The sequence below is a fragment of the Carettochelys insculpta genome, chromosome 21, assembly GCF_033958435.1.
Source record: "Carettochelys insculpta isolate YL-2023 chromosome 21, ASM3395843v1, whole genome shotgun sequence".
In the NCBI taxonomy this organism is placed as follows: Eukaryota; Metazoa; Chordata; order Testudines; family Carettochelyidae; genus Carettochelys; species Carettochelys insculpta.
In genome coordinates this window covers 11,037,226-11,061,149 of record NC_134157.1, presented here as the reverse complement: position 1 = coordinate 11,061,149, position 23,924 = coordinate 11,037,226, and the positions used below count along the sequence as shown (strand labels likewise).

The 23,924-nt window shown below is 53.2% G+C and overlaps 1 protein-coding gene across 1 annotated transcript in view; it reads right to left on the bottom strand.

Annotated features, from left to right (window-relative positions):
• ENG (endoglin) overlaps positions 1-19,214 on the bottom strand; it is a 73,146-nt gene extending 53,932 nt beyond the window's left edge. The window contains exon 1 of the mRNA XM_075015809.1: positions 18,826-19,214. Coding sequence (XP_074871910.1) covers positions 18,826-18,883 — 58 coding nt within the window. The 5' untranslated portion in view covers positions 18,884-19,214. The remainder of the gene's footprint in view (positions 1-18,825) is intronic.
• Between the last annotated feature and the right edge of the window lie 4,710 nt (positions 19,215-23,924).

Genomic DNA, 23,924 nt, shown 5'->3' with positions numbered 1-23,924 from the left:
ACTCACCTAGTCTAACTCCTAAAATATGACTCTGGGGGGACTTGAATGCTCACCCTTTGGATAATGTACTCTCGTTCTTTCACTAGCAGTTCCACCCACTCCCCATTGTGCCACAGAACCTGAAGCAAGCCAGCAGCAAGCACCTTGGAAGGACAGCAGGCTCTGTCCTGGACTTTTCACTTGACATCCACATTTGGCTCCCTGGTTTTTAATCTCTGACCTCATGCCTGCTCCTGTTTTTAAATTTGTTGCCCCACATACTCACTTGTGGTCTGTGATTAGTTGTTCGTCCCCCTTAGCTATGAGGGGGCTTTCATTTTGTGTGGGCTTTGACCCACTGCTCCCAGACCCACACACAGCATCCCACATGCCTACTCAGCCCCAAATCTTCCACCATTAAACGCTCCCGTGCACTGGGGGTTGAAATCCCACACCTTATTCAAAGTGAAATATTGCAGCTCAGGCCCAGCCCTACCAAACTGACCATGAGATCTCAGCCTGCCAGAGCACAGGGAAACACATGTAACTCACACACTGCCATGCGTCAGGACACGAGCAGTCAATTATCACCGAGGTCAGGAATCCCAGCCCGGTGCCCTCCCACCTAAACACACAGCATTTCGCAACACGCCAAGTGCTCTCTGTTGGGTCTTTTTAAAACTTCCTCTGAAGTGTCATATATTGGCCACTGCCCAAGGCAGGAGATTGAACTTAATAAAGCTCTGATCCGGTATGGAAAATGCTATGTCCCTGCAGCTACCAGTCCTTGACAAAATCACGTTCTACCTTTCACAAACAATTGAACACAAGAAGTTACCCTCCTCCCCTGGCCACGTACAACCCCCCCACCAGGCCGCAGCACGGCAAGAGGAAATCGGAAAGATCAGAAGCTGTTATTTAAGTCATCTGAAGACTAGGACATGCAACATTGCACTGAGGGGACAATAACAACATGCAATGCGAAAAAACAACTACCTCCTAAACAGCAAATACTGGAATGCAAGCGGATCTGACTCCCACTGACTGCAATGCAGCTATCTGGGGAATTGTCCCCTTGAAGGCAATGGTACTTTTAAAGGAGTAAGATGCTTATCATCATCATCATCATCATCATCAACTGTGGGCTCAGCGCCCGCTGGCGTCCAATGCATCCTTCGCTATTTCCTTCCACCTTTCCCTGCCCGGTGCGGAGTGGTTTAGTTTCTGTAGACCAGCTCCGCACCAGTCTACATCATCTCCCATTCTCTGTGGGGTCTGCCTCTCCTATTTGACCCGTTCATTCTGCCGAATACCAGGGTCTTGACTTTTCCCTCGTTGTTCATTCTGCAGATCTGTCCAAATAGCTGTAACTTGCGCTGTAGAACCTTCCGCAATAGGTTCTCTTTCGGCTGTATCTTCCTATATAATTCTTCACTGGTGACCTTCTGCATCCATCCTACTCTCAGGATCTTTCTATAACAACTCTTCTCAAAGGCCAATGTCGTTCTCTTTGACTCTCTCATTATCACCTTGTCTCACATCCGTACAACATGCTGCTGAATACACACGTTTTCAAGACACTCAGTGTCATTCCTAAGTTAATCACTTTGCTTTTCCAGCTCTTATCCATCACCTTCAAACTCACTCTTGCTTTCACTATTCTAGTCACTATTTCCTTCTTACAGTCTAGATCATATGTCATGTTGCTCCCCAGATACATGAACTTCTCTACGTTCCCTAGTTCGATCCCGTCTATACTGATCTTCCTTCCTATTTCCTTATCTCCAGATACCCGTCTTCATTTTATCAATGTTCATAATCAGAACGTATGGCTTCACTTCCTCAGCACCTGCACCGTTCTCGCTAGCTTCCCTTCTTCTTCAATGATAACTATATCATCCATGAACGTCAAGTTGTTAATTCTCATCCTGCGTACCGATATCACTTCTACCTCTTCCATGATCTTGTCCATCGCTATCTCTAGATGCACAATGAAGACACTTGGTGACATCAGCTCTCCTTGTCTCATATCTCTACTCGTTCTAAATTAACTTCCCAATTCTCTGTACTTTCTTGCCGCTGCCTCCACATTCTCGCTGATATCCTTCAACAACCATAACAGTCTCCTATCCACTCCGTATGACTCCAATACTGCCCAAGCCACTTTCTGACCTATACTGTCAAATGCCTTCTGAAAATCAACAAAGCAACTGTGGATGTTCTTGTTCTTTCATCGAGCTTTCTCTGCTATCAGTCTTAGTGCCAATATCTGCTGCATGGTACTTTTATCCTTCCTCACAGTGTTAATAAGATGCGGCACGGTGTGAATAAGGCTATCAGAATATGGACCCCTGGCTCTCTTTGGCAGAAGCAAACACTAGACCTGGCCAAACCTCAAGAAAATGAAAACGTAACAATGTGGCTGAAAACAAAAAAGACATAAATATGGGGGCTTGAGGCTATTTTGCATTAACCTTGGAAAAATTTCCTCCTGCTAGACCTGAGAAGCGCGTGGGGACATGGTGAGGCACCTCATCTCACACACTCAATAGAAGCACCCAGGACATCAGATCGTGCTCCGATAATCTTGGCCTCTGTGCCAAAGTAGACTCTCCATTAGCTGCCAGCAGCATAGGGCTTTTGACACACTAGGACAGCTTTCAACAGATAGAAGAGGAATCACTCAGCTGTTCTCAACTCTGTGTCAGAGGCCTTATACTGATAACAGCTGGTGGTGATTCTCCTTTGGCAAATAGTTCTAGACTATTCGAGCAAGATCTGATTTTCCCACTGCTTCTGTTAGGTTCCTAGTGTCCCCGGCAGTCAGCACTGCAAAAGTTGTGAAGCCTTAAGTGGCTACAGATGTTTTAAAACAGCATCTTAATGTAACACAGATTTCATTAAGGTGCCAGTAGCGAACGTCCCTAAAGGAAGCTGTATTATCAGATGGTCCCTCCTTCAACAAACCTCCTGAGTCCAATACACAGAGCAAGGGAGAATGTGTGTGAAGCCAAGGGTGTGAATCAGGGTCCCGCACCTTGGCCTGGCTGCCCCCTCCGGGTAATGTTTTTGTTGGAGATGGCTGGGCCACTGAAAGGATTTTCATCACTTCCCTCTGGGGACTGCCGCTTACCAGTGGCTCCAGACAAGTGCCTGCAAGCTGAGGTGTCTGGAGGCAGCGGGGCTGGGCCGGATGCTCGGCCTGGGTTGTCCAGACGCCCTGACGTTGGAGAGGGAGACGGGTGGATGACTGGACGACGCTATCTACAGCTCCAGTGAGCGACGGGAAATGGAAGGGCAGAGAAACGGGAATGGGAATTTACAGGCAAGCGGCAGCAGCGCCACATTAGAGGACGGCGAGGGGGGAGGGAGAGGAGGAAATTACATACGAGGAGAAGGCGCAGGGACGCTGCAGGGTCAGGGTGCAGGCTGTGCACATGCAGTCCCTACAGTTGCATATCGGAGGAACACACAGGCCCATTTTCATAAGGCACAGCAGTGCTCAGAGCCCCAGAATTGGACCTGCAGCACGGAAGGAGCTGCAGGGACTCAGGGCTGGCCGTGGTCCAGGACTTGCCCCTGGTTGGTCTCTGTTCCAGGCTGGGTGGGGACAAAGGTTAGGGTGCTGACCCCTGCTGCTTGCCCTGGCAGCTCCCTGCCCTCAGCTCCCACCTCAGCTCTTCTGGCCGCGGTGCTGGGGTTGCTCCCGGCCCCTAACTTCCTGCTGGGCGCCAGGGAACGCTGCTGCTGGGGCACGGGTGGATGCACAGAAGGCCTTTGACCCTGGCTGACATTCCCTGGCTTGCAAACAGAGGGCACTAGGCAGCAACCTGGCTGGGCTGGGCTGGGCTGGACTTGGGAGAGGAACCTTGGCCCAACTCCTGGGAAGAGGGGGGCTCTGGGCCTGGCCTGCTTCCCCCCATCTCGGGGCCGCTCATAGAGTCCTTGGCTCTAACCATAGAGATCCCACATACAGGAGCCTCAGAGGACTGAAGCACCTACCCTGGAGCAGGGTGGGGAGCTGCTAGACCCAGCCATGGGGATCCCGGACTGGCTGTAACAGGAGGAAAACGTACCGGGAAGCCCAAGGCTGAGCTCTGCAAAGGCACTGAAGGACTGGCACACTCAGTGCCCACGAGAGCCGGTCGCTGCCTCAGCCCTATCCCCCAGGCTCAGCCCATGTCAGACAGTCAGGCTGAGGGGAACATGCCCAATGCAATGCACTCAACAAGCAGCACTCAGGGCTGGAGGTCCCTGCTCAGGCTGCCTGTTCCCTCACCACGTTCAGGACAGGCATGAGCCCCGGGGCAGCACCGCACAGCTTCCCGGTTACCAACACGGGCCACACTTTGTCCTTCCAGGTGGCTCCCCGCTGCCCAGCCCTTCCCCCAGTCTCTGCTTTGTTGAGTGGTCCTCAGCCCTGGCACTGGCTGCAGCTTCTGCCCAGAGCTCCCCCAGATCATCAGATACGCAGCACCAATGGGATTTCCTGGGGAACACTCAGACCTCCAAGGCATCAAGGGCCAAATGCGCATCCAACATTACCCAAAACAACAACCCAGTAGTGTGAATGCACTGCTTCATTTGCTGCAGTGCCACTCACGGCTAAATAGTATGACGGGAAATGTTTATCCTCTAGCTAGCTACATACATTCTTAGCTGTCTGTCTATCCCCATACACCCTGTCTGTCTGTCTGTCTATCTATCTAATTCGCACAGCCAATAAGTTAATAACTTAGGGCAAGTTAATTACTTCATCAGTTAAGAACAGTACCAGGATCCTGACTGGTGAATGACTGGGGCTGGAGCACAATGAAATCGGCCGGTGTGCTTATGTCATGTGCCGCACGGAGACGTGTTTGAGACCCCGTTGTGGCTTGTGGGCTACAGTGTGAGTGTAGCTGCTCTCTGGCTTGCGCTGTGGGCAAGAGCTCAGGTGAGATAATCACAAAGGTCCCTTCTGGCCTTAGGCTTCCCATGCCACCCCCAGCCCCATTTTCTTGCTTGCTCACAGGGTTTGAATAGCTGCAGTGAAAATAGATGGGCTTCTTGGCAGTTTCCCTCAGCTGTTGGAAGAGCTGGCAGAGGAGCTGAGCTGTCTGTAGCCCTGTGCCCCTTTGTACTCTGTTCGCCTACGGACGGCTTTCTTCAGGAGCCAGGAAACATCCTGTGCAAATCCACAATGAGCACCGGCACACACTTTTAAATCACAACTACACGCTCCGCAAAAGTGATGGCTCAGCTCCCGCCACTCCGGCCCACAACACCACACCCATGTCAAGGAAATCTTCATCGGGTAGCAACTTTTCAAGCCCTGCCACTGGGTTCTGTCAGCATCAAAGCCCTTTCCGGCTCCCAGTCTGCAGAAGATGAGGCCGCGGCTCTCACTTTTGCCGGGCGACGGCTGAAAAGATGAATTTGCTGGGGAGGAGGCGGGGAGAGACGAGGCGGCGGGTGGGGGAGTGAGTGGGGGGGGGAGAAGAGAAGTCAACCAAGGGCAGATTCCACAGCAACCCTTGCTCTAAGGTCACGGCTCAGGCCGTGTCCATGACGTGGCGTCCACTATCCACCTATTGTCCTGCACTTCCTCTACACGCCACCCTAGACCAGCCACGCAGTCAGCAGCATCAGGAGGAAGATAAACAGAGGCTTATCTAGACTCCACAGGCAGCGTCATTCTTCCCCTCCTGCCCTACCCCCAGCAGCCAGGCTGGGGCAATTCAGCCGGGACCAGACACAGGCTCCTGCGGCTGCTCGGAACGCTGCAGACAGCCCGGATCTGTTCAGACTGTTCCGGCCCCGATTCCGCCTCACGCCGAGAGGTTTCTGGCAGCAGAACACAAAAGGGCGAGATTAGATCTGCGCGGCGACGGGGCGCTGCTGGGAGACTGTTTCCATGAGCGGCACCGGCGGCTTATGGAGAGCACCCAGCCGTCTGGCCTGGCTGCAAAGCCTTCCCCGCACAGAGGGACCGCAGGGGCGCGCTGGCTGGGAGGAGCCGGCCACTGGGGCTGGCACGCGCGTTTCATTTGTCCAGGCAGGAAAAGAGGCCGAGGCCGCCTCTGCCCCACCAGGTCATAGCCTCCTGCCCACCACAGGTCCCCTTTGCCCAGCACACAACTCCCTCCATTCATGTCACTCAGCGCCCCCACTGCCACCTCCGCCGCTCTCCTGCTCCCACCCGCTCCTCAGCGCAGACAGCCAAACACCTGCCCCTGCAATCCTCACTCACCTCTCCCTCCCGCTCCAGCAGGACAGCCCCCCACGACTGCCCCACTCCGCTCCAGAGAGCACCCAACCCACCCGCACTCCGGAGGCCCCATTGTCTGATGCCTCAGGCGTCTAATGGCCCCATCTCACCCCGCCCGCCTGCTGCCCCTGCAGGCAGCCTATGCCTTCATAGCTCCTGTTAGTCACCCTCCGTGGCCCTGCCTCTTCCCTGGCCAACACCCTCACTTTGCTACACGCCACCCTCTTTATCAAGGGCCCTCAACTGACTCCTGGCTTCTCCCCTGGCCAGGGCGACCATATCTCCCTGTCCCAAATACGGGACAGGGAGATATGGGGGGAGGGGCAGCTCCTTCAAGCCCCCAGGGAGCCGGGAAGGAGAAGGCAGCTGCCGGAGCTCCCTAGGGAAGGGGCAGCTGCCGGTGGCACCCCCAAGGATCGGGGGCGGGGGGGAATGGGGTAAATATGGCACAATTCATCCCTTTTAAAAAAAAAGTTGGGACGCCTTTTTGGCATCCCACATACGGGACCGTCCTGCCCAATAGGGGACGGATGGTCGGCCTATCCCTGGCCCCAGCTCAGAGGGGACCCCAAATCAGCCTGTCTCTCCACTGTCCCTGCCTCCCCTGCGGTGCAGGTGCTGGGCTGAGAAGGGAAAAACCTCGGCATCGTTTGCAGGCACTGCCCGAACAGGCTTCATCCTGTGCCAAGAGTGGCGTGAGTGCCTCTCCCTGTGGACGGCTCGGGGCTGGCAGCGTTGCACTCAGGCTTAGCTACGCCCCATGCCCGTCGCGTAAACACGGCTGGCTCCTCACCTCCCTGCCCAGCCCGCTGGTATTCTGCGAGGGGGGGGACGGCAGCCTGGCTCCACCATTATGTAATGATCAGATAACAAAGCTCAGCTGGGCCCAGCCTGCAGGGCCCCGGGGCCATCAGATAAGAGAGTTTATTTTTGTGCTCCGGGGGAAAAAAAAAACCTGTTCAAACTCCTTCCCTCTCACCCCTCCCCACACCCCAGCTTAGAGGAGACCAGGGAGCTAGGGAGGGGTGTGGGGAGTGGGGCCCTGTTTTCCGTAAGCAGATCAAGCAGACGCTAACCAAACAAGTGCAGAACAATGGCACAGCCCCTGCCTGGGGTGCCATGATAGGGTGCCTGGAGGAAGCCCTATGCATGGGAGCTGGGCGGGGGGAGAACTCCCATACAGCCATAGTAAGACCCACAGTCCAGGGAGCACTGAATGGAGTAAGGGGTTGACAACAGGATGTGGAGCCTGTCACTTCTTGTGTCAAGTGGTGTCCAGAGAAGCATCTTGGCTTGGCACACGTGCATTGAGGTGGTGGCTCCCAGTCAGGAGCCAGGGCCCAAGAACCCACCTCACAAAACCCAACACCACCGCTGGCCTAACTGGCCCCTGGGCGGCTGTGTCTGCAGAGATGGCAAAGAGAGGTCGGGTCCCTGTGCTTCTCAGAGCTGATCGTGCCCAGCTCACAGGGGGTGAAATGAACACGTTCAGGTCATGCAGTGGCTCTGTGAGACTAGAATGAGACTCCAGGGCTCTCTGCTGTGACCAGTGGAGCACGCAGCCCTACCCGGCATTTCTACTGGGAGGACATTTCACTAGGTACAAGGCAGCTGCAAGCTTCACAGCGCTGCTGCTCAGCACCAAGGCAGGCTAGCCAGCCCCACAATGGACCCTCATAGAAATCTGCCTCTCAGGCGGCATGGCAACACATCAGCCCAGAAAGGCATTTTACCAGGTTAACTAAGCACAGCCTCTGCCTGCTGCAGGGATGGAAATTCACTCCTCAGGTCGGTTAGAGTTGTCTCAGACCCTTTCCTTCTCCCGGCCTTGGCTAGAGAAACTGTTCCCCACACGTGAGGAGAGCACCAGCCTGTGTCCAGGACTAAACAAAGGGAATAAGCCCTTCTTCTTTTTACGTCTCGCGACATTTACTTGCCTGTTCTGTCCTCCACGCAACAAGTGAGATCACCCATCTGCCTGGGGGCTCCAGAGCCTCCTGACAGGCCTGGCGGTTTAAGGGAGACAATGGGGACTTTTGCAGCTGGCTCAGAACTATCACAGGGACGGTCAGCGTCTTACAGCTGCCTTGCTCCTGCCCCCACATGCGGAGGGAAGTGAGATGCGGGAGACAGGAACTGGCGCCAAACCTTTGTCCTGTTGCAGGGAGCGGGAATCTGGTGATTCACTGTGGCTCATGCTGGCCAGGCTCCTAGCCCTTGTCAAAAGAGCGGAGCCATTTCCTGAGCTCTTCTCCACTGCTCGCATGAGGACACAAGGGCAGTGGGAGGTACCCAGCTGCCATTCCCGGCAGAACCAGGTAAATCCAGGCATGAGAGGACTCCTTGGACAACCGAATTTCACAAATGGCAGCACAGTCATCACACAGCTCCTCCCGCTTTGATGCCCTTCGTGCGTCTGGGTGCAGCAATGGCTGGGTGAGATCAGCACACCGGGACACAGCCATCCCATTCAATCCCTTCTGTGAGCTGGCGCACGATGCCAGTAAATGGCCAGCGATGCAGAGGGGTGCCAGCTCCTAGCAGAGGGGAGGCAAGGGGGCTGGGTGGGACGCGCACACAGGATGGCTGAAGACAGGGGAAGGCGGGGCTCCGCTGAGGGGACTCAGGCATTGGATCCCAATTATCCATTCACACAATGCCTTTCCCCATAGCTTGTGCATAAAGGATACACGGGGCTCACCTCCGCAGTCACTGAAACACAGCCACCTCTGCGGTGGACACAACAGCAGCTTCACAGCAGGCAACAATGCTTAGTCAGTCCGTAAGGCAGTGACAAATACCCTTCCCAATGGAAAATGTGGCTGGATTGTTAGGAATCATAAAATACTACAACTGGAAGGAATCTCGAGGAGTCACTGAGTCCAGCAACCTGCACTCATGGCAGGACTGAGTACCTTCTAGACCACCACCGGCAGGTGTTTCCGTAACCTGCACTTTCCCCTCTCCAGTGATGGAGAACCCTTTTAGGTATTTGAAAGCTGTTATCCTGTCCCCTCTCAATCTTCTCTTTTCCAGGTTAAACGACCCCCTTTTTGTTCAGTCTTCCCTCTTAGGACCCATCCCAGCTGCAGATGTATGTCTGAGACCTGATTTAAGCCAGGAGTTTATTCCATCTGTGCTGTAAGCCTGAACCGGTAACTTTGCAACGAGGGCTATATGTGTGATTCTTTTAACCATTTTAACACTTTTCTTTCTTGCTTTCTTTCTTGTAGGAAGGGCCCAAAGCTGAAAGGAGGGCCAAGCTGGTGGAGGCTACTCTCAGTTGGAGTGCAGGCCCATGAAGGCACAGGGCCCAAGATTACTGCCTTGTTCACCTTGGCCTAAAGCCAGGCCTGTTTCTTCCTTTGCTTTTATGAATAATCCTTTAGATTTTAGATTCTACAATATAGGCAATGGCTTTTGTGGTAAGCGCTGAGTTATAAATTGACCTAGGAATGTGGCTGGGCCTTTGGGATCAGAAGAACCTTTTTTAGGGGGTGAGACTGGTTTTCATAACCTCTCCTCTGGAGATAGGTGGCCCTGGTGGCAACACAGGAGAACTGGGGTGGCTGAGGGACTTGCTTATGTGACTTGTTAGCTAGTGTGGTGAGCGGAAGTGACTGGTTTTGTGCCTTATAGTGAAGGACCCCAGGCTCGGGCTGTAAGTTGCTCTGTCTCTAATTCCCCTTCAACTGACACTCAGCAGTGTTCCCCAGAAACCTGTTCTTGCAGTGACATTGTCCAGCTAGGGCCACAGAAGCAGCTCCATTGAGCTTTCCCTCAGAACCCCACGCTATTCAAAATTGGAGTTTTGGAACTGAGAGTTTTGTTGGGTAAAGAGCAGTTACAATGAGTCAGCAATAATAGGAAGAGTATGGCAAAAAGTCCCTGAAAACTTTGTGGTCAACACAAGGAATCAGCTTCCCAAAGAAAGCAACTAATCCGGAACGGAGCTCGTTGCTCATGTCCAGAGAAGAGAATTTAAAAGAAAGATAGGAGAAAAAAAAAAAAAGAAATAAAAATGGATGAATCAGCGAGATAGAAGCAGAAGGAGGCCGGGGAAGAAAGGGGAACTAAACAAAGTCTCTGCAAGTGTCTATTAAGCATCCAACTTAACCTACAGACACTTGCAGAGGCTTTTTCCTTCACCCTACCCCACCCTCCTTCTGCCCTATCTAGCTGATACATCAGTTTTTCTTTCTTTTATTTTTCGATCTTTCTTTTAAATTCTCTTCGACCGTGTCTACACTTGCACTGCTCTTTCGAAAGAGGAATGCAAATAAGGGAAATAGGAAATGCAAATGAGGCACTGATTTACACATCTCACACTTCATTTGCATAATCTCTTTTCAGAAGACATGCTTTTGAAAAGAAAAAAAAGTAGTGTAGATGGGGCTCATTCGAAAGTAAACCCCTTCTTCAAAAGAACCCTTCTTCCTATTTTGTTTCAGGAAGACCGGTTCTTTTGAAGATGGGGTTTATTTTCGAACGAGCCCTGTTTACACTGCTTTTTTCTTTCAGAAGAATCTCTTCCAAAAAGAGATTATGCAAATGAAGCATAAGACATGTAAATCAGTGCCTCATTTACATTTCGTTTTCCCTCATTTGCATTTCTCTTTCGAAAGAGGAGTGCAAGTGTTGACGCAACCGTCCTCTCAGTTATCAGGATTCTCCAGCGCTGAAGACGTGGGTCTGCCCCACAAAAGCTTGTCACCTAATAAATAACATTGTTAGTCTTTAAGATTCTACAGGACTGCTTCTGTTGCTTTGTTGAGTATGAACAGAACATTGCAGACATTTGCTTAATGGAAAAGCAAAGCACAACTGAATTGAAGAAAGAAGCTGCCAAAAGACAGTAAGAGGCTGCTAAAAGAGAGAAAGAAACCCAGGCAAGAGGAATGGAACGACTGGCTGCTGCAGAAAGTGGCCAAATTTCAGCTCCACATCGCAAAAGCAAGGGAAAAACAGCAGAAACTGAAAACTACAGAAGTCCAATTTACAACAGTTTGGACTTCAATTACAACAGTTACTTCAATTTGGAACAGGGCAGATATGTTTAATTGGGTTAATGTCATAACACAGCCCCTAAACGGATATGAACGTAATTCTTCCGTGTTCTCTGTAAATAACGGGGACGTATATGTGTGTGGAGGAGTGAGGAGCAATGTATGGCTCTGAGCAGCTGTTTGTATAAACCACTTCTGCAATGACTGAGGGGAGGGTTTCTCCAAACAGCTGTCTGAGGACAGCTGTCTGTGCGGCCAGTGTACCTGTAAATGAGGGTTCTGAATGTCTGTCCAACATCTCAAAAGCGAATCTGGAATCAGATCAAACACAGCGGCTACGTCTACACTAGCCAAAAACTTCAAAATGGCCATGCAAACGGCCATTTCGAAGTTTACTAATGAAGTGCTGAAATACATATTCAGCACCTCATTAGCATGCAGGCGGCCACGGCACTTCGAAATTGATGCGGCTCGCCGCCGCGCGGCTTATCCAGACGGGGCTCCTTTTCGAAAGGACCCTGGCTACTTCAATGTCCCTTTATTCCCATCTGCTCATAGGAATAAGAGGATTTCGAAGTAGCCGGGGTCCTTTCGAAAAGGAGCCCCATCTGGACGACCCGCGTGGTGGCGAGCCGCGTCAATTTTGAAGTGCCGCAGCCGCCCACATGCTAATGAGGCGCTGAATATGTATTTCAGCGCTTCATTAGTAAACTTCGAAACGGTCATTTGCCTGGCCATTTCGAAGTTTTTGGATAGTGTAGACACGGCCAGGGAGAACTCATGGGCCAGGAAAAAGCGTGTAAGGAGCAGATTAAGGAGCAGTTGAAGCCCTAACTGAGGAAAAGGGTAAAGATTTTGTGAATGATGGATTGTTGGCTCATGAAGCTGGTAGGGGCATGTTGAAAGTAGTTCAGTGTGATCAGGCACAGCGTGTGGAGGACAGCGGGGAGTGGCAGTCTGTCTGTGAAGGAAGGCACTCCACTCTCCTGTATTTGTCTGTAAACAGCCCTGGGTGCTGGGATGAGGGAGAGGAAGGCAAAGAAAGTTTAGAGGTGCCCAGCAGCCTTGTGGGCTGATGGCTTTGTCTGATTAACAGTTTGGAAGGGAAGGTTAGTGGAGCATGAGTCAGCAACCTATACCATACCTGCTACCCGCGTGGAGAACTGTGACAATGAAGAACATGTTCCTGTGTCCATTACAGGTAATGATTCGGCCATGGAGGGACCTACCCTAGTTGCCAGGCAGGTGTCTGGGAACAGCCCTGTGGGCTGCAACATGGGACAGGAAATTCCCATTTGCTTGCCCATTCTGAATGTCGGTGCGCTGGCTAAAGGAAAATAAATGAGTATCACTGACACTGTCTCAAAGCAATTTGCTTTGAATTGACACTCGCAGCAGTCCTCCCCAGAAACCTCCTTATTACAGACCCTAGCAAGCCAAAATCTTTCCAACTCTTCTGCCAGGGCTGGGGCCTTGGACGCATGGTCCTGTCCAATTGCCAGATCAAAAAGAAGGCCTGAACCTGTGCAAACCCAGTTCTTTAGCCAAATGGCCTGGCTTTGTCAGAGGGCATCTGGACAATCCCACTGGAGTCAATCTATGCTCTCTGCAGATGTTACAACCTGCAGCTCCCTCTATTTGTGGTTCTTGGAGAAGCCAGTGTAGCCCACCCCCCAGTGGCATACAAATGTGATATAATATGGGTCCCAAGGACATTGCACAAGACTGCACCATCTGCCACACATTGTGTGGCTGTTACTAGCTGGGTCATAGCTTATAAGGGCAGAAGAGGCCATTGGATCACCCAGTGTGTAGTGCCAGGCCTGGCTCCCCTCTACCTGTATACAGTGAAATAGTTCCTCCTCCTGGGCTGATTTGATCACTCAGAAGGGTTGGTGTCAAATTCCTCATGCTTTCCAGAGGTGTTATGAATGGAAACTGCAAGGGGAACCCTAAACTCACCAGGAGAGGTAGGAAAGGGTTAAGCTACCTGCCTCTAAGCTAACCTGCCTCTTCTGGAGAGCGGTTGGGGAAATGTGGCCAAGAGCCAACAGGAGGTAACAGAAAAATCCTAACCTGAAACTGAATCACAGCAGCAGCTCCTTTGTTAAAGACAGAAAAATGGGGATCTTCTCCAGGAGCAGAGGGGAGAAATGAGCTCTTGCAAAACAGAGCCACTGGGCTTGTCAGAATGTGTGAGTAGGAAAAAGCTTAGGTAGTTGTGTAAGGTTTATTGTTTTAGTTATTGAGGTTTTGGAAATTATGTCTGAGCTGGTTAATTGTTCTTTTTGTTATCTTCTGTAACCAAGAATCTGATCAAGGGAAGAATCCCTGTGTTTTGATTTAATTCGTGGATTTTTAACACCAAGCCATTTACCATGCTTGCAAAAATAACCTCGTTTTAATAATAAAAGTGTTTTTTTTTTTTAAATTTTGTTAACAAATACTGGTTAAGCCTTTGTTTTCTACAGGGGCTTAAAACTACATGCCTGGCTACAGACACATTACCAGAGAGCTCACAGGTACCTGCATGGTTCGCTGGGGGATGCTCTCATTCCTTCTCTGTTTACTGGCTCCTTGGGGGAAGGAGTTTGGAGCACCCTCAAAAAAGAGATTCTCAAGTGATTTCTTTTCTGGATGGGGGGGCTTGCGCACTTAGGTGGTGCCAGCTACCGACTGACTCCACGGAAACTGGAATCAGGAAAATTTTTCTGTCTCTCTGAATTGCAGAGATAGGGTCTAGCAGTGTTTTACTTGGCTCGCTGGCCCCATTACCGCCATTCAAAGTGCCAGCCATGATGGGGACAATGAGAAACACACCCTGTTCTGGGGCCAATTCAATAGCAGCAGCTCAGAGCCACCAGTCACCGAGCCAGTGTGCTCTTCTCTGCCTGTCATGCAGCACAGATTCCCCCTCACGAATGCTGAAGGGCTCAAAGGGAGGTCCTGGTGGCTGCTGTGTGGAACATCAATGGAGGGATGAAAGGGATGAGCCTCAGGGGGCTAGTCAAGAGGACAAGACCCCTCAGGGGTTTTACTAAGGACACTGAGCCAAATTAACCCCATGTGTAAGTCATAGGGTTCCACCAGGGATGGACTTGGCTCAGTACGGCTGTCTGCCCACAGTCCAGTCCCATTTGAACCAGATTATCCAGCCACACGGGCATCCTCCATGAAACATCTTTTAAACTAGATCTCCTCACTGTGTTGAGCTCAGTGCCCACAACAGCTCAGTCGTTCCCCACCTCTAGGCACCACACAAGCACAAGGGATGTACCTTCCCTTAGTGATGCACGATCTCAGGATGCAGCCTCTCCCATCCTCTGGAAGTTGCCCTGTGTCTCCATACATCCACCACTGCTGTTCTGCAGAGGAGTGTGCTTCCCAGCTCCCGAGATTCCACACTGCTCTTCCAGCCCTGTTCATTACAGTGCAGTCAAAGCTTGTGGCTTTAGCACAAGTCCTGGGATATCTGGAGGGGGGTATCTTAAAGACCCAGCTTCTGGAATCATGTGATTAGGTGAATATCTGAGCTACAATTTATTAAAGGGCTGGTTGCACAGAAAAGTTTGAAAATGTGGCTTGAAGCTGTAGCCAGAAAGCTCAGACACAAAAAGGCAATGGCCTCCCCCCGCCAAATATTTACACATTTTCTAATAGCTTGTGACTTGTAAGCTGCTCTGATGCTTGGTGGGGTTTGAAGTGTGATTTCTGAATGCTTGCACTTGGCAAAAATACATTAAGATGACCTGGGGAATTCCATCCTTGTCCCAGGCCCCTGCTGAGTGGGAATCTTACAGTTAGCTCCTGAGAAAACTGCAGGAGATACCCCGGAAGATGATTCCATGCCTACCAGCCTCCCTGGTTTTATGGGCCAAGGCCTTGGGGTGCCAGTGTTTAAAAACCATCCATATCGACAGGGAGCCAACACACGCCAGCACTCACACCCTGCCGCAACTGGAACAGCTTTTGTACAAAATACATTTTGGAAGGTAACATTAAAAACTAGTAACTCGCTGGCCAGTAACACCTACAGTGCCCATAGAAACCTTAGGTGTAAAGTTCTGACCGGCCCTGTGTGATGCTGAAGGCATATGTTCAGACCTGCACAGCCCTGAGGAGAACTGGTTGTGCAGGCCTGGCTTCCACAAAGAGATGTGTGTTCACCTCAGTTTGCATCTAAGCTGTACAGAATCTTCAGACAGCAAGTGTGGGAAGTGGGGAGGATGACAGAAAATGCATTTCAGAATCCACCAGTTAAAGGAATCATAGAATTCTAGGGCTGGCAGACCTCGGGAGGTCATCTAGTCCAGCCTCCTGCCTAAAGCAGGATCAACCCCACCTAGATCATCCCAGCCAGGCCTTTGTCAAGCCAGAACTTAAAAACCACGAGGGATGGAGATTCTACCACCTCTCTTGGTAACACATTCCAGTCCTTCACCACCCTCCTGGTGAAATAGTTTTTCCTAATATCCAACCTACACCTCTCCCTCTGCAACTTGAGGCCGTTGCTCCTTGTTCTGCCATCTCTCATACTGAGAACAGCCTCTCTCCATCCTCTTTAGAGCCCCCCTTCAGGAAGTTGAAGGCTGCTACCAAATCGCCCCTCGCTCTTCTCTTCTGCAAACTAAATAACCCCCAATCCCTCAGCCTCTCCTCACAGATCATGTGTTCCAGCCCCTTAATCATTTTCGTTGCCCTCTGCCAGACCCTCTCCAATGCATCCACATCCTTTCTATACTGGGGGGCCCAGAACTGGATGCAATACTCCAGATGTGGCCTCACAAGTGCTGAGTAGAGGGGGAATCTCAAATCTTTTCTAATCTCGTAGGCACAGGCAGTCTGGAGACAGCAGGGAGCCTCTCTCTACCACCAGATGCCCTTGCTCCCAGCTGGAAACAACTTTAACTAGGGGAAAAGCTCAGGAAAATTCTTTGCAAAAAGTGATGGAACTATAAAAGACCAGGGGCCAAACACTCCAGAGTCTCCCTCCATACCCACCTGTCTAGTCTAAGAAGACAAGAGTCGTTTGGGAGCAGATCCTGAGCTGAGAATTCAGTCAACAATGCTACTGGAAAGCGCGGGTAAGAATTTCACCTGGAACCACATCTGTTTGTTACATTTAGTTTTAGGAAGTGTCTTTACCTTTATTTCTGTTGTATCTGTTTCTGACTTGTTCCCACTTAAATACTAAGTCCTTGTACTTCACTAAACTTTCGTTATTCTCTATTCAAACCTAATGCAGCACTCGGGCCTGGGGTGTAACTCCATTTCAAGCAGCAAGCCAGTGTGCGCTGCTCCCTTGGAGGGCCAAGGGACCTAACACATCTGGACTGTCTGGCAGGGGGCTGGACAGTGCAGAGTACAAACTCTTTGGAGAAGAGTCGGGCCTGGGCATGTACTGGGGTCTCCCTGCCTTTAGTAACCAAGGCTGGAGGGAGCCAGAGCATGGCTGGTGCACTGCTGACAGGCTGCTGGAGTCCCATGGCACAATCCAAACCAGTGTTGGGGTCTCAGCTGCTGGACCAGGCCTGTGGCTATATGCAGACACTTTGGGGCTGCTCCTCATGCCCTTTGGGGGCTGCAGCAGCAAAGCACTGAGAGGCACCCCAGGTTGCAAGTCGGGTGGGGGCAGCTCCTCACCGGTTTGGCTTGTGCCCCGGGATATCCTAACCAGGTGACTCCCACACCCATGATCTCCCCAGCAGATCCCTGTGGCCAAGCCTAACACATGGAACAGGGATATGGCCTAATGCTGGCCTGGCTACGTGCATGAGAACGGAGAGCATTGTGAGCCAGTGTGCACTCAGTGAGGCTTTTCACCGCATGTCCCTACTCCAAAGCCACCCTGCCTATTAGATATGCACACAGGCCCATCCTTCCCTTCCCAGGCAAGAGTTACATTCCATCTCTGCTAACCGCTACCGGCTCCCGCTCTCTGCCCTTCTTTTCTCTTTCGTTCTTGGTCTTGCAGTTCTGCTCATTTGCTCACATCCTTTCTCGCTTGCTCATCTGGAATCCAACTTTTCCCTCCTCATGTTGCTTTACTCTTTGGCCTCAATTCTTGCAGGAGGGTGAATAAAATAAATGCAACTGGGGAATTTCCCAAGCAATTCCCTTCTCCAGAGGACATTATTGCAGAGAGAGGGTTTAGCCCAGTCCATGGTATTGGGCCAAATTTCCTATTTCTATCATTCCCACTTTTCAAAGGCTCGTATGTTATTTTCATTTCCCCTTTTCCCTGCTCTGCCTGGGACCTCCGCAGTCCAAAGCGAAACAAACACATCTGGTTCTGCTCTCTTCTAATGTCAAGTCTGCACGGGGCTTTTTCTTTCTAAATCCCAGCCACGTCTCAAGCTACTGCCGCTGTGAAACTCCAGCTCTCAGCATTTTGGCTGCAGCCACACCAGTTCGATTTGAATGCGGAATCAAAAGCTGTTTTACACCAAACCTAAGGGACCAGATTGGCCTCCCGTCCACACAGTGCATTAAAGCTCATCAGCTGAGGATCTACCCACTCTGCATCTCGCAGCACCAAGCATCATGTCTGTTATCCCCAGCTCAACACTGGAATGAGGTAGGAGCCCCCAAACAGCAGTCTGATGCCTGGCATAGCCACGGAAGATCCAAACAGCTGTTCAACTGGCCTTGCACAACGTTGGTATTGTCCAGTCCTATGAGGCTTCCTAGAGCTGAGATTTACTGGGTGGGTCACTGGGAAGCTACAAAACACTCCCCACCCTAGGCCCGAGGGACAGTGTTTCCTTCCCTTTGCTCTTCTCCTGCCATCTGCTTTCTTACTTGCTAACTATGGACCCAATCCAACCTCCACTGATGCCAACAGACAGGCTCTGGTTGAGTTCCATGGGTCTGCATGAGACCCAGGAAGCCTGATCCCATGGGTTGCAGATTGCCTTGACTCCCGCTGGAGCTAATGGAGCTGAGGGCACGACAAGAAAAGCTCAGCACTTTGCAGGACCTGGCTCAAACAGCAACAGGCGAGAGACCTCGCGCTACAGTCTTGGTCCCAGTGTGTGCCCGCCCACCTGCCCAGTAGGTCACAGCCCCCCTGAGAAACCAGCTGCCCCAGTCCCAGGCCCCTAGGATCCAGCAGCCCCCGCACATCCCGAGCCGCGGGAATTCAGCTGATTGACAGCTGACAGCAGAGGATGCCGGGTGAGTGTTCCTGGGCTGACCAAGGGAATGACAGGCTGTGACGGAGCTAACCAGAGTGTTGGGATGTTCCTGGGTGCAGGGAAAAGTGAAAGCAAAGCAGGGGCTCACTTTCACCACTGGCTTTTCACAGACAGCAAGATGAGCCTGTGACAGGCAATGAGTTCCCACTGGGCGCAAGACCAGACGCTGGCTGTGGTCGCTGGGGGCAGAGCGGCACAAGCCCTGGGTCTAACTCACCAGTGCACATGGAAGTGCCCTGGGCTGAGGGTAGCACAGAAAAACAGGGAACTTGGCTGCGCTGGCTTCGGGTCTAGCGGGAGAAGGAGTTAAGGCAGAGCAGGAGAATGCAGATTAAATCAACCTCATCCGCCAGCCACCCCGCAGCCAGAGCACAAGCAAGGGGAAGTCACTCACTTGTGTGTGATGGTGTGCACGAGAGCAGCAGCACTGCTAGGAACAGCCCAGCTTCCATGGCGGGGGAATGCTGAGTCCCTGACCGGCCTCTCTCCTCAGCCGCCTGGCTCTTCTTAGCCCGTGTCCAGAGGCCAGGGCCTGGCCCCAGGGACACCCGACGGGCTGCACGGCTTCGCTGTGGGACTGAGGAGAAAACGACGTTGGAAGAGGAAACGTCTCCACTCCAGCCTCGGGAAGATTCAGCGCTCGCGGCGAACAAGAAGGGGAGGCAGCAGCCGTACAGACCAGGTCGTCGTGAGCCGGTGAGGTGGCTGCAGCTTGCTGAACCCAGGCTACTCTGCCGAGTGGGTGTGCTGCACAGGGCTCGCAATGCCTGAATGTGCAGCACTGACTCAACCCAGCCCTGATGACCTGGTGCGGCAGGAAATTAACTCCCTTCGGAGGAGGGTCTGCCAAGCGATCGCCTGCCAAATGGAAAGAGGAAATGCCGCATTCAGAGGCCTGGAGCCTCGGCTGGAGGTCGTGCTCTGACAGCACCAAGGGAGCTGTGGCTCAAGACAGAGGGAGCGCAAGGGAGGTTTTGCTTCTCTCTGCAGGGAGCAGCACAGCCGGGCCGGTGCTCCCAGCACATCTGGAGGTGGCTGTGGGGGTCTGCATTTCCGGTTTGTCTGCCCTCAGCCAAGCCCACAACCGACACTATCCCCCGGCACAGCTGCATCCCGAGGAACATCTGCATGGGCCACGCCAGGGAGTGACTTCTGGCTTCCCGGCCACATGCTGCACAGAGACAGAGGTGCGTTGGTGTCACTGTCTCAGTGCAGCTGCAGCGTTTGTGTGGCCACCGCCCTGCTCGCGAGTCCCATGTACAGAGTCCTCCCTTTAGGGTTCCCAGGAGGCAGTGTGGTCTACCAGTTAACACACTGGTCTTGGAGTCTATGCCCAGCTCTGCCACAGCCCTGCTGGGGGCAAGTCAATTCCCTGCTCTGTGCCTGGGTTTCCCTCTCAAATGGGGCTGCTAATCTCGGGGTGCTGAGTGGCTGCCCTGGTGAACCTAGAGTGCTTTGAGAGGGCGGGATGGAGGTGGACAAGCGAGCATTTTGCAGGGGCTTCCAGGGTCATTTCAGGGGTGCCAGTAGGAGTTTGATGAGCCAGCTAAGAGCCAAATGGGGAGGGCAGGCCCAAACTCAAGAACATGGGGCACTGCGTTGTTGGGTCAGGAGACACAGACATTGCAGCTTCGCCAATGGCCGCCTCCATGTCAGGCTAGCCCAGGAACCCCGGAGAGGGGAGGAAGCTTCCCAGGTAAAGCAGTAACAACTGAGAAGGGATTTTCCTCTGGGGTAGCCACAGCTCCTCCAGCCCCCTCAGCCCAGCCTGACAGGCCTCTGTGTTTGCCCTGGTGTGTGGCTGATGGACCCGCTCCATGTGTCCATGCTACACTTGCTGGCCAAGGCAGGGGTCCCAGTTACAACCAGGCTTCAGCCCTAGTGCCAACAGGCTCCATGTGGTGGTCTGTGCCTGGACACAGCCAAGGCCTTCACCTGCCTAGGGAATGCCACTCAGGTCCCAGCTAGACTACAGCATCATACAATGGGGATGCACCCAGCCTGGGGGACAGGCCCAAGCCCAGGCGAGGCCTTAGTCCCTTGGCCATTCAGGAGAGCAAGAGAGTGGCTTGTTCTATAGTGAAAGGGTCACTAAGGACCTACCTACAATAGGTCTTCATGACCTCAGATGCCAACGTCCCGTAGCAGCTGGGGGAGGTCTCCCTATTTCTGACTGAGGTTCACTCCCCGGCCAGGCCCATCCCAGCAGAGTGTTGTTCCAGCCCTTACACAGAGAAGTATTTCTGTAATTGCTCATTGGCAGGCTCTGTATGTGCCCCTGGGCTAGGCACCCCTGGCTGGGAGCCCACCAGGAGCAGGGAGAGCCAACCCCACCCCAGCCCACCCCACCCCACTTGATCCTAGTCCCCCAGCTTCAGTAAGTCCCAGCCGAAGCCAGCATAAGAATCCCACCTACAGGAAGTGTGGCTAGTGCCATGGAAGGGCTTACCACGGAGTCCACAGGAATCCCCTGGTTTGGATGAGGAGGAGGAGGCTGTGCTGGGTTGGGGCTCTATTGGGGCCAGGTGAGCGTGCTGCCAAGCTCAGCTAGTGCCAGGCTGCTCTGGCAGTGCCTGGGCACCCTCAGCTGCGCCATGCTCCAGAGTCCCTCCGGCAGCCCCTCAGCCACTCCTCTGCCCTTCCCGCTGCCATCTTGCCCCTGTCAGGAGGTGCCATGTCCTACCTTGCTCCTCTGCCCTCTTCCCCTATGGCCCACAGACGCCGGTAGGCTGCTTTCCTGAGGCGTTCCCTGCTGCCTCGCCCACTCACTGGCCACCCACCTCAGAGTGGGCAGTTACCAGGGGCCCCTTTCTCAAGCAGACATCCAGTGCCCACATTTGGGCCCTCACACCAGCTCGGAGGCCTGCCCTGGCCCCTCCAGCCGAGAGGAGAGCTGTAGATCTGGGATGTGGCTTTCACACACCCCAAGGAAAGCCAGGGAGTGGGGGGGTGGCTCTGGGAAGGGGGGCCCCCGGCTCCCAAAAGGAATTTGTAACTTTGGGTGCCCAATGCAAAAGGGGCCCAATCCTCAGTACTTTCAGCCCCTCAGGGCCTGTTGAGGTGCGTCGTCCTGTGCCCCCAGTAGTCACCCTCCACTGTTGGGAACGTCGGCTGGGATGTTCGGGTGGGTTCATTTCTAATTTCCCTCCCCCAGCTGTCAGCTGAAGATAGGAGCTGACATCCCAGGCTCGGACGGTGCCCTGCAATGCTTTGGGCTAAGCAGCTGGCAGGGGGTTGAGAGCCAGCGCAGAAGTTCACCTCTACGCTTCCGTGCATCAGCCGCTGCTCAATGGCGCAAGTATTTGTGTAAGTTCTGGGCTGGGAAGTGGCGTCTCGAGACCTCAGAAGACAGAGCAGCTGGCACGGACGCAGCCAGAGCGGGGAGACAGCCAGAGAGCGAGTCGCGCTAGCAGCAGAATGCGTCCAGCTGGAGTAAGTCAACACAGAATGAACACAGCCAACGAGTCAGCCAGCAAAACACACGCTGGGATCGGGAGAGTCCCTGGGCTTCTGATTCCTCACCTAACTGCAAATGTGGATGCCCATCGCCTCTGCATGGACCACCGTCCTCTTCCGTCCCATCCCTCCCTTGCAACACAGGCCTTCTGCGACGCCCATCCATGAGGCTTCCTCCAGCAGACGCCTGCTCAGCTTCCAGTCTGGCCCCCTCATCCGGTGTGTTACGTGTCTGGTTTGGACTCAGAGTGTGTCTCTCTCCAGGCTGCACAGCCCTGGGCGGGGGCGAGCTGACAGCGTTCTGAAGAGATGCCTTCCCAGTGATCTTTCACCTCGGGAGGATCAAAGGCTTAGCAGAGACGCACTTGGAACAGCCCTCTTCTTCTGCAGGCGGTGGAAGTCACAGCCGGCCCCAGGCATTACCCAATCTCTGCTGGCTTTGGCCTTATCTAGCTGAGACCCCGAGAGCCATTTGCGTCTGCACTCACGAATTCGTCACCATCCCTTTGTCCCCTGGAGAGTGCCCCGCTCACCTTACCCTGATTACAGGTTGGGCTGGACCTCAACTGTAGGACAGGCAAAAAGCCCAGAGCTGCAGTCAGGGTGGGGGACGCAGGCCTGGTGGATGGAAATGCCACCCTGCACCATTTGTCTGTAACGCCGACAGACCTGGGATGCCAGCACCAGGGACAGAACCTGCAAGCACAGGGTCTGAAGCCCTGCGTTCTACCACAGGAGCTAAAGGCCAGCTGGATTCCAGCTGGGGCTGTACAGCAGAGACTTCACTTGCCCCAGATGAGGTCTCTGCTCTACATGTCCATCACTGACACCTTCTTTATAGGCTTGGACTCAGCGCTGGCTTGTCCCATGGGCGGTTCCTCCCCTGGAGAGGGCAGGGAGCAGAGAGAGGTTGGGGGCTGGGCCTGGCGGCTTGTGCCCCCAAATAAATTGGGGTTTGTTCCTGATTCGGCGCAGCCACTTTGATTGCTAGAGCGCCCACCCCCAGCACTGCACTGGCGCCTGTGGCTGTGGTGACACTTATGCTGGAGTGAGGAAACTCCTGCGTCCTTCGCTGCCCTATTTATGTTCCTTGGGAGGGCAGGGCAGGTCCCGGCTGTCTGGGAGACGCTCCCTCTCCTGGACCTGGCCGTGTGCCTCTTCGCTCCCATGGCCCTTTGCCACCATCTCTCTCGCCTCCCCTCTGGGCCCCAGCCACAGCCCTCTGCCCTGTGTCTGAGCGCAGCAACAAAGATCAGCCTCTTCCCAGCACGCCTGCCTCATGCTACCATCGGCCAGTCGCTTGAGACTCTAGTCATTGATTGCACTTCTATGGCCCCGCTACGATCACAACAGAACACCCCACAAGCTTTAAGGTCGTTATCCTCACACCTACATCAGGCAGGGCAACACTGTTATCCCCACTTTACAGATGGGGAAACTGAGGCACAGAGCATCTAAGTCTTGCCCAATGTCACACAAGAAGTTGGTAGGAGAACAAAGAATTTATCACATCCTGAGTCCCAGGCTAGCTCCCAAACAGCTGAGCCAGCCTCCTTCTTCTCTGATGAAGCTTTGCCCCCCAGGAGGAAGAAGAATCAACTCTCCTATCTCACCACTTTTACTCCAGTCTCCCCCATCTGCGCCAGAGTTACTCCTAAATGGCAATTGTATTGGACTTCAGGAGAAATGCCAGAGTGCGAGAGAGGAGAAGTGTGCCCAGAACCTGCAGGTGTAAACCTGCCCAGCTCCGCTCGCATCCCCATCTCACTGACTGATGTAATTACACCGACAGCCGAGCGCATTCATTTTTGCACAAGAAGGGCTGGCCCATCCCAGCCCCAGCTCCACTGCTGCCTCATGATGTTTGTTCCTGCGCCTGAACTTTTGCTGAATTTCCCAGGCACGATGGCAGGGTGGTCTGGAGACACTGGGCCTCAGGGTTACCCTGCAGTCTAACCTTAGCTGCGCCGGTGACCTACTGGGCTATGCCAGCCCACCGGGGCTTCCTGATGGGCAGTCAATGGTGCTGCCTGAAAG